Source organism: Onychomys torridus, chromosome X (assembly GCF_903995425.1).
Source record: "Onychomys torridus chromosome X, mOncTor1.1, whole genome shotgun sequence".
NCBI classification, from domain to species: domain Eukaryota; kingdom Metazoa; phylum Chordata; class Mammalia; order Rodentia; family Cricetidae; genus Onychomys; species Onychomys torridus.
Genome location: NC_050466.1, coordinates 130673698 through 130688495, shown reverse-complemented (window position 1 = coordinate 130688495; position 14798 = coordinate 130673698). Strand labels below are relative to the sequence as shown.

General features: G+C 40.8%; 1 protein-coding gene across 4 annotated transcripts in view; it reads right to left on the bottom strand.

Moving 5' to 3' along the window:
• The window catches only part of Fam120c (family with sequence similarity 120C), a 125339-nt gene that overhangs the window by 65759 nt on the left and 44782 nt on the right, over window positions 1–14798 (bottom strand). For all 4 annotated transcript variants that reach the window (XM_036174006.1, XM_036174009.1, XM_036174007.1 and 1 more), the window contains exon 4: window positions 13663–13791. In XM_036174006.1, coding sequence (XP_036029899.1) covers window positions 13663–13791 — 129 coding nt within the window. The remainder of the gene's footprint in view (window positions 1–13662; window positions 13792–14798) is intronic.

The window sequence follows — 14798 nt, the reverse complement described above, 5'->3', positions numbered from 1 at the left end:
AGTACACCCAATTTCCTAAAATATATACTACTGGAATTAAAGGCATAGTAGATGATTCCAGTATCCCACTTTCTCCAATAGACAGATTTTCTAGACAAAAAATAAATAGAGAAACATAATAATTAATTGACATCATACATCAAATGGACTTAACAAATATCTACAGAATAGTCCACCCAAACACCAAAGAATACATAATCTACTCAGCAGCACATGGAAGTCTCTTTAAAACAATCCATACCATGGGAGACAAAACAAATCTTTACAAATTCAGAAAAACTGAAATAACTCAGTGTATTCTATCTGACCATAATGCATTAAAACTTGAAGTCCACATCAAACAAATTTCTGGTTAATACACAAACTCATGGAGGTTAAACAACTCATCACAGAATGATGAATAGGTTAAAGAAGAACTTGAGAAAGAAAAATTTCCTGGGACAAAATGAAAACAATAAAACACCTGGGACACACTATAAGCAGTTCTATGAGGGAAATGTATAAGCACACACATGACTACATCAGAAAGAACAGGGTATGGTGCTCTATATCTTTAATCCCAGGACTCAGTAGGCAGAGGCAGGCAGATCCCTGTGAGTTCAAACCAGCCTGCTCTACATAACTGGTTTCAGGACAGCTAGGGCTACGGCTAGAGAGATCCTATCTCAAAACAACTACAGCTAATCAAAATGAGCACAAATAAATGACTTGATGATGGACCTCAAAACTTTTGAGCAACAAGAACAATGCAAATCAAAATGCAGCCAATGGTAAGAAATAAAGAATAACCAGAGTAGAACCCTAAGGAAGAGGAGGCAGAAAGAGTATAAGAGCCAATGTGGATGGAGGACACAGGCCCTCTGAATCAACATGAGCAAAGCTCACATGAACTCACAGAGACTGGGGCAGCATGCACAGGGCCTGCACGGGTCTGCACCAGCTCCTCTGTGTCTATATATTATGGTTTCCAGTTTAGTGTTTTTATGAGATTCCAGAGTAGGTGAATGAGTGTGTCTCTGATTCTTGTGCCTTCTCTTGGGCTTTTCTCTTGTTTGTTTTATACAATTCTGATGAGTTAGTTTCTGTTTTATATTATTATTATTATTATTATTATTATTATTATTATTATCTATTAGAAACCAGTTTGTTTTCTAACGAGAGACAGAAAGGGAGTGGATTGGGTGGGAGGGGAAGTGGGGAGGAGCTGAGAGGAGTAGAGGGAGGAGAAAGCATAATCAGGTTGTGTTATGTGAGAAAAAGAAAATGATATAGAGAATCAATGATTCTAAAATCTGGTCCCTTGAGAATATAAACAATATTGACAGATTCTTGGCCCAACTAACAAAAAAAAAAAGAAAGAGAGGATCCAACTTAACAGAATCAGTCATGAACAAGGAAATATTATAATAATATTATAAGGGAATATTTTAAAATCCTGTACTCTGTTAAGCTGAAAAACTTAAATGAGATGGGCAAATTTCTAGATTCAGACAAACTATCAAATAGCCAAACCACTGAACAGAGCCATAAAAAATGAGAAACCTGAAATAGTAATGAAAGGCCTTCCAACTAGAATAATAGATGGAGTCAGAGTAGAAATCTACCAGACTTTCAAAGACCTACAGACAATCCTTCTTAAACTATTAAAAAAGGAATAGAGAAAGGGAGGAAGGAAGGGAGGGAGGGAGGGAGGGAGGCAGGAAGGAAGGAAGGAAGGAAGGAAGGAGGAAGGAAGGAAGGAAGAAAGGAAGGAGGAAGGAAAGAAGGAAGGAGGAAGGAAGGAAGGAAGGAGGAAGGAAAGAAGGAAGGAGGAAGGAAGGAAGGGAGGAAGGAAGGAAGGAAGAAGGAAGGAAGGAAGGAAGGAGGAAGGAGGAAGGAGGAAGGAAGGAAGGAAGGAGGAAGGAGGAAGGAAGGAAGGAAGGAGGAAGGAGGAAGGAAGGAAGGAAGGAGGAAGGAGGAAGGAAGGAAGGAAGGAGGAAGGAAGGAAGGAAGGAAGGAAGGAGGAGGAAGGAAGGAAGGAAGGAAGGAAGGAGGAAGGAAGGAAGGAAGGAAGGAAGGAAGGAAGGAGGAGGAAGGAAGGAAGGAAGGAAAGAAGGAGGAAGGAAGGAAGGAAGGAAGGAAGGAGGAAGGAAGGAAGGAAGGAAGGAGGGAGGAAGGAAGGAAGGAAGGAGGGAGGAAGGAAGGAAGGAAAGAAGAAGGAAGGAAGGAGGAAGGAAGGAAGGCAGGCAGGAAGGAAGGAAGGAAGGCAGGAAGGAAGGAAGGCAGGAAGGAAGGAAGGAAGGAAAGAAGAAGGAAGGAAGGAAGGAGGAAGGAAGGAAGGAAGAAGCAAGCATCCCTAACGTCCCTCTATGAAGCCAGTATCACTCTAATACCCAAACCAGCTAAAGACACAACAAAGAAGGAAACTACAGGTCAAGATCTCTGATGAACACACTCATCCAAAGTGCTCAATGAAATACTTGCAAACAAAACACAGACAAAGAACCAAAGGATTATACACTATGACCAAGTTGGCTTTATCCCTGAGATGCAGGGATGGATCAGCATATACAAGTCAACAAATGTAATAAATAACATAAATTAACTTAAAGACAAAACCACATGATCATCTCAATAGATGCAGAAAAGGCCTTTGACAAAGTGCCTTCATGATAAATGCCCTAGAGAGAGTAGCAATAGAAGAAACACACCTCAACATAACAAAAACTACAGGCAAAATTACAGTCCACATCATCCTACATGGAGACAAACTTGAAATAATTCCACTGAAGTCGGGAAGGAGATAGGGCTGTCCTCACTCCTATTCAATAGAGGGCTGAAAGTACTAGCTAGAGCAATAAGGCAAAAGAAGGAAATTAAAGGCTAAAATTAGGAAAGAAGCCAACTGTCCTTACTTGTAGAAGACATAATATTACACATAAGAGTTTCCAAAAATTCTACCAGAAAATGTCTAGAAACAATAAACAATTTCAGCAACATGGCAGGATAAAAATCAGCTTGCAAAAATCAAAAGTCTTTCTATATACCAACAAAAAATATATAATAAGAGATCATGGACACACTCCCATTCACAATAGCCTCACCATTATCTAGGAATGAACCTAACCAAGGAGGTGAAGGAGGCCTACAATGAAAACTTTAAACATCTGAAGGAAGAGATAAAGACACTACGAGAAAATAGAAAGACATCCCATCCTCATGGGTTGATAGAATATTATGGAAAATGACCATTATAGCAAAAGCCCTAGATAGGTTCAATGCAATCCTAATCAAAATCTCCATCTTGGGGTGGAGAGATGGCTCAGTGGTTAAGAACGCCAACTGCTCTTCCAAAGGTCCTGAGTTCAATTCCCAGCACCCACATGGTGGCTCACAACCATCTGTAATGAGATCTGGCACCCTATTCTGTGTACATAATAAATAAATAAATAAATCTTAAAAAAAAGATTAACAAATGCTTTAAAAAAAATCTACATCTCATTCTTTACAGAAATAGGAAAAAAACTAACCTAAAATTCATATGGAACCACAAAAACATCCCAGTCAAAACAATCCTGAGCTAAAAGAACAATACTAGTAGACTTAACATTCTAGATCTTAAGATATATTACAGAGGGGTTGGGGATTTAGCTCAGTGGTAGAGCACTTGCCTAGCAAGCGCAAGGCCCTGGGTTTGATCCTCAGCTCAAAAAAAAAAAAAGATATATTACAGAGCCATAGTAGTAAAAACAATATGGTACTGGTACAAAAACAGATATAAAGGCCATCGGAACAAAATCCAAGACCCAAATGTGAGCACACATAAGTACAGCAAAAATATACACTGGAGAAAAGGAAGTACCTTCCTCAAATGGTTCTGGGAAACTGGATGTCCACATGCAGAAAAGTGAAATCTGGCCCATATCTATCGCCTTATAGGAAACTAAATCCACTGAATCAAAGACCTAAACATGAAACCTGAAACTGCTAGAAGAAAACACGACTAGTACTCTACATGAAATAGGTGTGTAAGAAATGACTCACTAAATAAGGTATCATTTGTTCAAGAATTAATGCCAACTGTTGACACATAGGACTTCATAAACCCAAACGGCTTCTGTACAGCTAAAGAAGCAATCAGTCAAGTGAGGAGGAAGCCTGAAGAAGGGGAAAGAGAGTTGGGGATTTAGCTCAGTGGTAGAGCACTTGCAAGCGAAAGGACCTGGGTTCGAGCCTCAGCTCCAAAAAAAAAAAAGAAGGGGATTAATAACTAGAATATGTAAAGAATTCAAAAAACTAAAAAATATATCTACCATATGAACATATACCACTCCTTGGCATATGGCCAAAGGATGTGACATTCCATTCCATGGATTCTTGGCTCAGCCACATTTAGTGATGATCTATTCACAATTAGCTACAAAGTGGAAACAACTTAAATAGGTAAAGAAAATATGGAGCACTATGGGAACACTATATTTTCAGCTATAAAGAAAAATGAAATCATGAACTTTGTATATAAATGGGTGGAACTAGAACAGATCATATTGAGTGAGGTAACCCTGCCCAGAAAGGCAAACAGGAGGGAGGAGGGTAAAATAACACTAACAATGTCTGAGAAAGTCATAAGGAATCATACTATTTACTATCTATCTACAGTATCTGAAATACATGTAAGTCTGTATATATGTATATATAATACATGTACTGTTTAAATAAAATTCCAGGGCTGGAGAGCTGGCTCAGCAGTTAAGAGCACTGGCTATTCTTCCAGAGGTCCTGAGTTCAATTCCCAGCACCCACATGGTGGCTCACAACCATCTGTAATGAGATCTGGTGCCCTCTTCTGGCCTGCAGACAGTACAATATATACATAAAAAAATAAATTTAAAAAAAAATTCCTGATCTGGGCTGACAATGCTCCCCTCAAGAGCCATAGACTACCTTATAAAACCCCAGTACCAGGCATGAGAAGCCCTCACTAGAGTTGCTGGTCAGGGTTGTCCAGGAGACTCCCAGAACATTAGTAGCTGTTGCCATTGCTCTTGATTGCCCATCAGAGGTGAAAGGTAAGCCCCTGTTCCTAAAGAAACCATGCATCTCAGACACAGGGCCCAGAGGACCCAAGCTGGATGTGACCCGAAAGCCTCCTCCCTTGAGGACTGGCTTTAATTGTACCAGAGGGTGCCATGCAAGCAGCCAGGGAGGGAAGCAAGTGACAATCCTACCCAGCTATGACAACACTGAACCATAACAATGCTCAGCATGGCACAGTAACTCTAAGGGGACAATGGTGGCACACACACTTTAAGAGTAATTCTTGATAGTAACTGAGGGCTGTGTAACAAGAGGGAAACCATGTCTGCGACTGGAAACCCAGCCAACTACCCAGGGCTAGTGAAGCCATGGATCTGGGAGGAGAACCTATAAACACCACTTCACTAAACCAGCATAATTCCTACCTACATTCTAAACATTTGTCCTTATACCCACAGATGAATGGAGTCCTCACCTTCATCAAGGAAAGTTCTCTTTGCAACAGATGGAGAGCACAACCAATCAAAACATGGACATGTGGAGCCCAGTCCCAGGGGATACATATACAACATAACTCCTTCACCTGCGGCTTAAGGAACACTGGGAAAGAGAGGGTGGAAATGGTAAGAGCCAGAGGATCGGGGAGTTTCCTGTGAGACTGTATTTCCCAGAAATGACAGGGAGGTTACACCCGTGAAGTCTCACCAACATTGTTACCTAAACAAATATGGTCTGAGCACGGACTCTACCAACAGACATGCTAAGCTAACATGGAAGGGGAAAGCTCAGGAAGTCTCAGCCTTAGACAAAGAACTGCAGGCAACCGCAACCGAGGGATGCTGAGAGCAGGGAAGACTAGCACCAAACACAGCCCTGAGGAAAACAAATTATAATTTGAAAAGAAAGAAAAGAAACTGCCCGAGGAATCCACGGAATAATACCGAAACGTCTAAAATGGTGGGGTTTTTTGCAGGGGGATGTGAGGAAGGAGGTAGGCTGTGGAGGTAAAGCAGTTGGCAAATGCTTGCTGGGCATGCAAATGGATCAGAGTTTGATTCCTAGTACCCAGGGTGGGGAGCAAGACATGTTTGTCATTCCAGCACTGTGGATGAAGAAAAACAAGAATTCTTGGGGCTCATTGCTGCTCAGCCTTCCTAGCCTAATTGGCAAGCCCCACATCCCAGTAAGATACTTTGTCTCAAAACAAACAAACAAACAAACAAACAAACAAACAAAAAACAAACGGGTTGGGGATTTAGCTCAGTGGTAGAGCGCTTGCCTACCAAGCACAAGGCCCTGGGTTCCATCCTCAGCTCAAAAAAAAAACAAGGTGGACATAACTCTCAAGGAATGACACCCAAGGTTGACCTCTGGCATCCATATGGCAGACACACACACACACACACACACACACACACACACTTGGTGCCTTTGAGGTCAAGGAAGTAAAGAACAAGAGTACAGAACAGAAAATCTATTTGAAGAAACAATAAAAAAAAAAAACCTTTCCAAATTTAGTAAAAGACAAAGAGATTCAAAAAGCTAAGCAAAATCTAAACATGACAAATTCAAAGAAATCCACACCAAACGCACTTCCGGCAATTCTATGAAACAACTAAAGAACGAACTTTACAATCTTTTTTTTAAAACAAACAAACAAACAAACAAACCTACGTTAATTGTGTAAATGTGTCTTTGACACCTTACACAGGTGGAGGTCAGAGGCCAGCCTTCAGGAATGGGTTCTTTTCTTCAATGTGGGTGTTGGGGAACAAACTCAAGTTCTGGGATTGCAGCAACTGCCTTCACTTGCTGGAGCACCTCAGTGGCCGTATACACAATCTTCTTGAGGACAGAAGAAGAAACCCGTGCTCTGTTAGTTCCTTCTCTCAATGCTGCACAAATACCGACAGAGCAACTGGACCAGAAGTAAGGGAGGACTTCTGTCTCCCATCTGAGAATGCAGTTCATGATGCCATGGGACATCACGGCAGGATGGTGTGGCAGCAGGGCTTGTCCCATTGCATCTGCATTCGGGGAGCAGAGAGAGACTAAGGCCAATGCTCAGTTTACCTCTTCCTTTTCATTCATTCTAAGACCCAGTCCATAGGAACGCTGCGCTCTTATTCGGGGTGAGTCCTCATCCCTCAGTTAAACTTTACTAGAAATGCCCTTACAGAACTATCCAGAAACATGTTTCTTGGGTGAATCTAAATCTAGTCAAGTTGGGGCCAGTGAGGTGGCTGAGGTCAAGGTACTTGCTCCCAAACCTGACGCCCTGAGTTTGAATCTACATGGTGTGAAGAAAGAGCCAACTCCTGGAGTTGTCCACTGACTTCCACATGCATGCCACGCCACGCCACGCCACGCCCACACACCCACACATACAAACAAATAAGTAAATGTTAAAAATCCAGTCAAGACCCAGGTATGATGGTGCACACCTTTAATCCCAACATTCAGGATGCAGAGGCAGACAGAGTTCTGTGAGTTCAAGGCCAGCCTGGTCTACATAGCAAGTTCTAAGACAATCAAAGACAATGTCTCAAAAAAAAAAATCAAACAAACAAAAACCAAAAATCCAGTCAAACTAACAATGAAGATTAACTACCAGACTTGCCAGCTCATTTCTGAGCCTTCATTATCTTGAAAAAAAATTCAATACAGCACAAAAAAAACCTACAATTATCCTCCATGAAATAAGATGTAAAAAATACTCCATGAAATACCAACAATTCAAACAGCACTCCACAGTGGTTTGATAAAATATATCAATCCTAAATACTGATGACTAAAGAAGGAAAAGAGAGCCAGGCGGCGGGGGCACACACCTTTAATCTCAGTACTTGGGAGGCAGAGGCAGGCGGATCTCTGTGAGTTCAAGGCCAGCCTGGTCTACAGAGTGAGTTCCAGGACAGCCAGAGTTATAACACAGAGAAACTCTGTCTTGAAACCCCCCCCCCAAAAAAAAGGGAAAAGAAACACGATTCTGTCATAGATGTGTAAAATACATTTGTATGATTGACTGGAGAGATGACTTGGTAAAGAAAAGACTTGGTGTCTGCCATCCAAGCATAAGTTCTGATGTTTAGCACACACATAGAGGTGGGTATAGAGGCATACATTTGTAATTTCAGTGCTGAGGAAGCAGAAACAGATTCCTGGAGCTCACTGGCCAGCCAGCCTACCCAAATGGGTGAGCTCTAGGTTCAGTGAGGGACCCGTTTCACAAAATAAGATGGAGGGGCTGGAGAAATGGCTCAGTGGTTAACATTATGTACTGCCATAGGCTAGAGGAAAGGGCTAGGGGTTAACAGCAAGAACTGTTCTTCCAGAGGACCTGAGTTCAGTTCCCAGCACCCACATTAGGCATCTTACAATTGCCTGTAATTTCCATACCCAGGAGATCCAATGTCTCTTGTTTCCAAGGGCACCTGCACTTGTGTGTTTGTGCACACACATGCACACAGACACATAATTAAAACAAAATTGGCACATACCCAGAAGACCCAAGTTTAGGCCCTGGCACCCACAACTGCCTAGGTCTCCAGTTCCAGGGGATTCAGCGTGTACATACATGTGCATATTCACACACATATATAATTAAGAATAAATAAATATTAAAAAATAAAAGAGAGTGACTGAGAAACACATTTGGCATTGACCTCTGGCCTCCACATGTATGTACATAAACATCCCAGTGCACTATAACAAATATAAGCATGCACATACACATAAAATATATACTGTGCACTCAGTATAATGATAACAATGAATCATCCCAGCAAACTAAGACTAGAACATGTGCACGTCCTGAAAATGTCTGTCTCCAAAACCTACAGCTCATATCAGATATAATGACAATAATTTCTCTAAAGAGCAGGAATAAGAAAAGGCATTCTAGCCAGGTGGTGGTGGCACACACCTTTAATCCCAGCACTTGAGAGGCAGAGCCAGGCGGATCTCTGTGAGTTTAAGGCCAGCCTGGGCTACCAAGTGAGTTCCAGGAAAGGCGCAAAGCTACATAGAGAAACCCTGTCTCGAAAAACCAAAAAAAGAAAAAAGAAAAAGAAAAAGAAAAGGCATTCTAGTCTCAGCAATCCTATTGAGCAAGGTTTGGAAATTCTAAACAATACAATAACTCAGGTTTGGGAGGGAGGCACACAAATTGGAAAACAAAGAAAGAAAACCATCTCTATTCAGAAACATGACCACCTAAGCCAAAAATTCCAGGAAGTCTACCACAAAGTCCTAGAACTAATAAGTGAGCATAGAAAGTTCCAAGTCAAGACTCAGCACACAATACTCAATCATATTTCTATGAATAATTATAAATAATAATAAACAAAATAGTGTTTTTACAATAAATGAAATATGTAATATTTAGTATAAATACTAAAAACCATGTCCAGAGCCTGAGAACATAGCTCTGTGATAGACTATTTGTCTAACATGTACAAGGCCCTGAGGTCAATATCTAGCATCATAAGAAACAAATTAAAAGTATGAAGATAAAAATAAATTTCAAAAATGCAGGGTTTATATGTTAAAAAACTATAAAACATTCAACAGATTTTAAAAAATCAAAGAAAAGCCAGGCAGTGGTGGCCCACACCTTTAATCCCAGCACTCAGGGGGCAGAGCTAGGCCATCCTGGTCTACAGAGTGAGTTCAAGGACAGCCATGGCTACAGGAGAAATCCTATCTCAAAAAAATGTCAAGGAAGGCATAAATAAAATGGATTTACCATGCTATTGAATTCAAATATTCACAACTGAGCTCAACTGTACAGACCTCAGACCTGTAATCCTAGCAACTTGGAAGACAGAGACAGGAAGATCACAAGTTCAAGACCTGACTGAGGTAGAAAATTAATTCAAGGCAATATAGTGAGACCTTATCAAAAAAGAAAAAGTTAAAAAAAAAATGGCTGGGGCTATAACCCCATGATGGGCAGCTGGTACATGTGATCCTAGGTTTAATCAGTAGTACTTAAAAAACAACAAACAACAAACCAAACGAATTTCTTCTATACATTTCCAACAGAAATCCAAGCAAGATTTCTTCTTCTTCTTTTTTTTTTTTTTTTTTTTTTTTTTTGTAGATACAAACAATACTATTCCAAAATTTCTATGGAAAGGCAAGAGCTTACAAAGACAGAATAAGACTGAAACTGGAAGACTCACTGCCCAGCTTCCAGACTTAATATTGCACTATAGTAATAAAGATGGTGCACTTTTGCTAAAACAATATATATACACATCACCCCCTGCAGAGTACAGAAATACACTCATGCACATATAGTCAACTGATTTTTTAAAAAATAAAAACATAAAGGCAATTCAAAAATAGTCCTTTCAACAAACTATTTTCAGATATCTGGATAACCACATACAAAAACCAAAGACAAATACCCTCATAGTTTACACACGTTACCTAGAGATATAAATATAAAATATACAATTATTTGGCTTTTTAAAAAGAGAGGTTGAAGAGATAGCTCAATCAGTAAGGTCCTTGCCTTATAAGCATGAGGACCCTAGTTTGATCCTTAGAACCTACATAGAAATGCTAGCAGAAATGGACAGTAAGTGCAAAAAAATAGTTCATTGTCTATGGTGGCACAGGCCTGAAATCTTGTCACTCAGGAGGCAGATACAGGGAGATCAGTCCAAGTTTAAGGACAGCATGGTCTACATAGCCAGTTTTGGGACAGCCAGCACTACATAGTGAGTCCTTGTCTTTAAACATAAACAAAAGTTCACTATGAGCCATTTATTTGTTTGTTTGGTTTGGTTTTTCGAGACAGTGTTTCTCTGTGTAGTTTTGGTACCTGTCCTAGATCTCACTCTGTAGACCAGGCTGGCCTGGAACTCACAGACATTGGTCTAGCTCTGCCTCCCCAGTGCTGGGATTAAAGGCGTGCACTACCACTGCCTGGCACTATGAGCCATTTATAAATACAAATTAAAACTATGATTAGCAAATGTGGGTATAGCTGAGTAGTAGAGTACTTGCCTAGCAGGACAAGCTACTATCCACTTACAAATAAATCAGGACTAGCAAGCCAATGCTTGTCACCATGCCTGTATGTGTTGGATTCCACATGGTAAAGGAAAGAAGAGACTCTTTCAGGTTATCTTCTGAGAACCCTATGAGCATCATAGCATGCACCCACTCCCCACACATACATACATATACACAAAAAAGGCAGAACATGTAAATTAAAATATCGACCAAGCACTGGTAAGGAAAGAGACAGCTACTGTGAAAAGTGACTTGGTATTAACATAAATTTAAACATACACTTAACAGATGTTCTAGAAATCTCAATTCAAGATATTTATACTATGAAAATGAAACACTATATTGATACAAAAACTTGTATGCAAGTGTTTACATCAGCTCCATTTATAACCACTCAAATTTATATCCAATCTAAATATTCTTTAAGGCATGTGTAGATGAATGAGCTGTTCATACACCCATGAATTACTCTCTCTCTCTCTCTCTCTCTCTCTCTCTCTCTCTCTCTCACACACACGCACGCACGCACGCACGCACGCACGCACGCACGCACACACACACACACTATCAAACAACTTGAAAATTCTTGTTTTTCTTTAAAAAGTTTCTGTGTGTGTGTATGGGGGAATGACAGTGTGTGTACGCCACATACATGGAGGTGGCCCTGAAGGCCAGAAGAGAATGGTGGAGTCCCTGGGGCTACCAATAAGCAGTTGTGAGCTCCAGTCCTCTGCACAAACAGAACATGCTCTTAACCACTGAGCCATTTCTCTAGTCCAACTTGAAAGAATCTTAAAAACATTACGTTGAATGACAAGAGACATTCTCAAGCTATTATATATCTTATGATTCCATCCATATAACGTTATCTAGAAACCATAACTACAGCGACAGAGACTACCCAGGGGTTGAGAATGGGTTTCAGTGGTATTACAAAAGGACAGCATACGAATCAGGGGGATGGGGTATTACGACTTTTCTGTATTCTGAGTGTAATGATAATCACATAAATTAATAACTTAAGATTTCATAGAACTGTACATATAAAATATCAAACTGATTGTATGTTAATTTAAAAAATAGTAAATCAAAAAATCTCAGAGTTGCACATATAAATCATATTGCTAAAAATAAAACCACCTTTTTTTTTTTTTTTTTTTGAGACAGGGTTTCTCTGTGTAACTTTGGAGCCTTTCCTGGAACTCACTTGGTAGCCCAGGCTGGCCTCGAACTCACAAAGATCCACCTGCCTCTGCCTCCCGAGTGCTGGGATTAAAGGCGTGCGCCACCACCGCCTGGCTCCAACTTATTTTTGTAATTTTTACTTCATAACATAAAATCCTAGTTGGGCCTTTTCTCACAATAGTAACGATTACTTTCTTATTTTATGGAGACTCATTTTAAATAGTCTTTTTTTTATTTGTTATATTTCATCCTCCAGTAAGACATCCTTTATGTTAAAATATACATTAATGAGATGGCTCAGTGGGTAAAGGTACTTGCCACCAAGCCTGGTGACCTGAGTTTAATCCCCAGAACCCACATGGTGGAAGGAGAGGACCAACGTACCATGGTTGTCCTCTGGCCACATGTGCACTGTGGCTTACACACACAATAAATAAACAAAAAAATAAAAAATATGCATACATCAAAATTAGCTGAGGGTGTAGCTGAGTTGTAGAGTGTTTTTTTTAGCATGTGTCAAGCCCTGGGTTTGATCCCTAGCATGTAACACTGAAAGAAGACACATAAGAGCATTAACTGTAATGAGTTGTTTCTGGGGAATGAAATTTTAGGTTTCTTTTCTAATTTTTCAGAATATGTTTGTAGTACATTAATCATCAGTAGAAAAAAAGGACCCTTTTCTATTCAGACTTTAGAACATTTTTTAAGCTTTTGTTGTCTTTTTTTAAAAAAATTTCAGCTTTGCTTTTTTTTATTTGTTCATTCATTATTTTATTTATTCATTTATTTATTTATTTATTCATTCATTCATTCATTCATTCATTTTTGAGTGCCTAATGCTGAATGCCATTTATTGAAGGAGGAAGGAGGTCTTAAATACAGGCTTACAGCACAATGGGAGAACCCCGGAGGGCAGAAGTTTGCTTCCAATGTTTTACAATCTTGCATCTAAGCTGCTAACGCCCAATAAGCAGGATACACAGACAAGGAACTTCCCTTAAGCATTCAGGAGGGTGGAATCTCGCAGGGAATTAGCATAGGGAGGATATCAAGGTCAAGGTCAGGAAGCAAGGCACAGACTTCAGAACATTTTTAAAGGAAATTTTAGAATTTCCATCAGTACGCAGGGGAAATCAAGTAGCAAGGAGTTTGGGGACCAGCAAAAAGAGCAGAGAACTTGGGAGCATAGCAAGCGAATGTAAAAAAGGTGGTGAAGGCGGGCGAGATGGCTCAGCAAGTAATGACAGACAACGAGTTTGATTCCCACAGTCCACAAGGTGGAAGGAGAGAACCAACTCCCACAGGCTGTCCTCTGACTTCCACACACATGGCCTGGCATGCACACAGCTGCAAACATGTGTGCACCCAAAATCAATTTTTTAAATTAAAAATAAAGAAAGCCGGTGATTCTTGGGAAGGGAAAATCCAACTCACCTGAGACTGTTTGAAAACATCCTTCCCAACCACATCCAGGTTTGAGGGGTCTTTGATGGAACTGACATACTCAGAAACAGCCTTGATCACAACATCACAAGGAGGAAGGACCAACTGATGGGCTCGGACCTAGAAAAGACAAGTGAAGGACACCAAAGTCAAAGACGGGGGGCTGGTGGAATGGCTCAGCTGTTAAAGGCCTACACCCCAAGTCTAAGAGTTTGGTTCCCAGCACCTGCAGCTGTCCCTCCCTCCAGCTACAAAACAAAGTCAAAGATGGATCACTGGGTTGGGGATTTAGCACAGTGGTAGAGCGCTTGCCTAGCCCTGGGTTTGGTCCTTGGCTCTGGAAAACAAACAAATAACAAACAAACAAACGAATAAATGAATGAATGAAAGATGGATCACTAAGAAAAATTCCAAAGGTTGATGACATCCTGGCAGGGCGTACTAGAGTCTCCCAGAAATGAAAGAGAAAAGAACCATACAATAGTGGCCGACACCCAAACGCTCCTAGGTAAATAACAATATAGGAAACTTTACAAAGCAGGAAAGGCCAGAGTGTGTCCAGAGGGAGTGGCTAGGTTTAAGAGGCTGCCTGTTCTCAGTCAGAGGAATCCCCAACAGTAGCTAGGCAGGCCCCAGAAAAACTTAGATAATCTGCAGAGTTGTTTCAGGACCAGACATTTTAACTTATTTTTATTACATTTATTGATTTGTGTGTGTGTGTGTGTGTGTGTGTGTGTATGTGTGTGCATGCGTGTGGGCACAAGCCCACGCTTGTGTCACAATTCACGTGTGGAGGTCAGAGGTCAACTTGTGGGAGTCAGTTTACTTCTTCCACCACGTGGGTCCCAGGGATTAAACTCAGGTTGTCAGGCTTGGTGCAAGTACCTCTACCCACTGAGCCATCTTGCCCACTCCATAGCAGACATTTTAGAGCAACAGAAAAACAGGGCAGATCCTGTACAGCAGCAGGAATGATGGGAAGAGATGCTGGAAAACCTCTGTTCTCAGTGCTGGGGTGGCTGGCACTCAGAACCCAGCGCAGCAGCAGTGAGATGCCATTTCAAAAAGGCCATGCTGCGTAGGTGGCTAGGCTGTCCAAGACACATTCTTGAGGCACACTTTTGGGG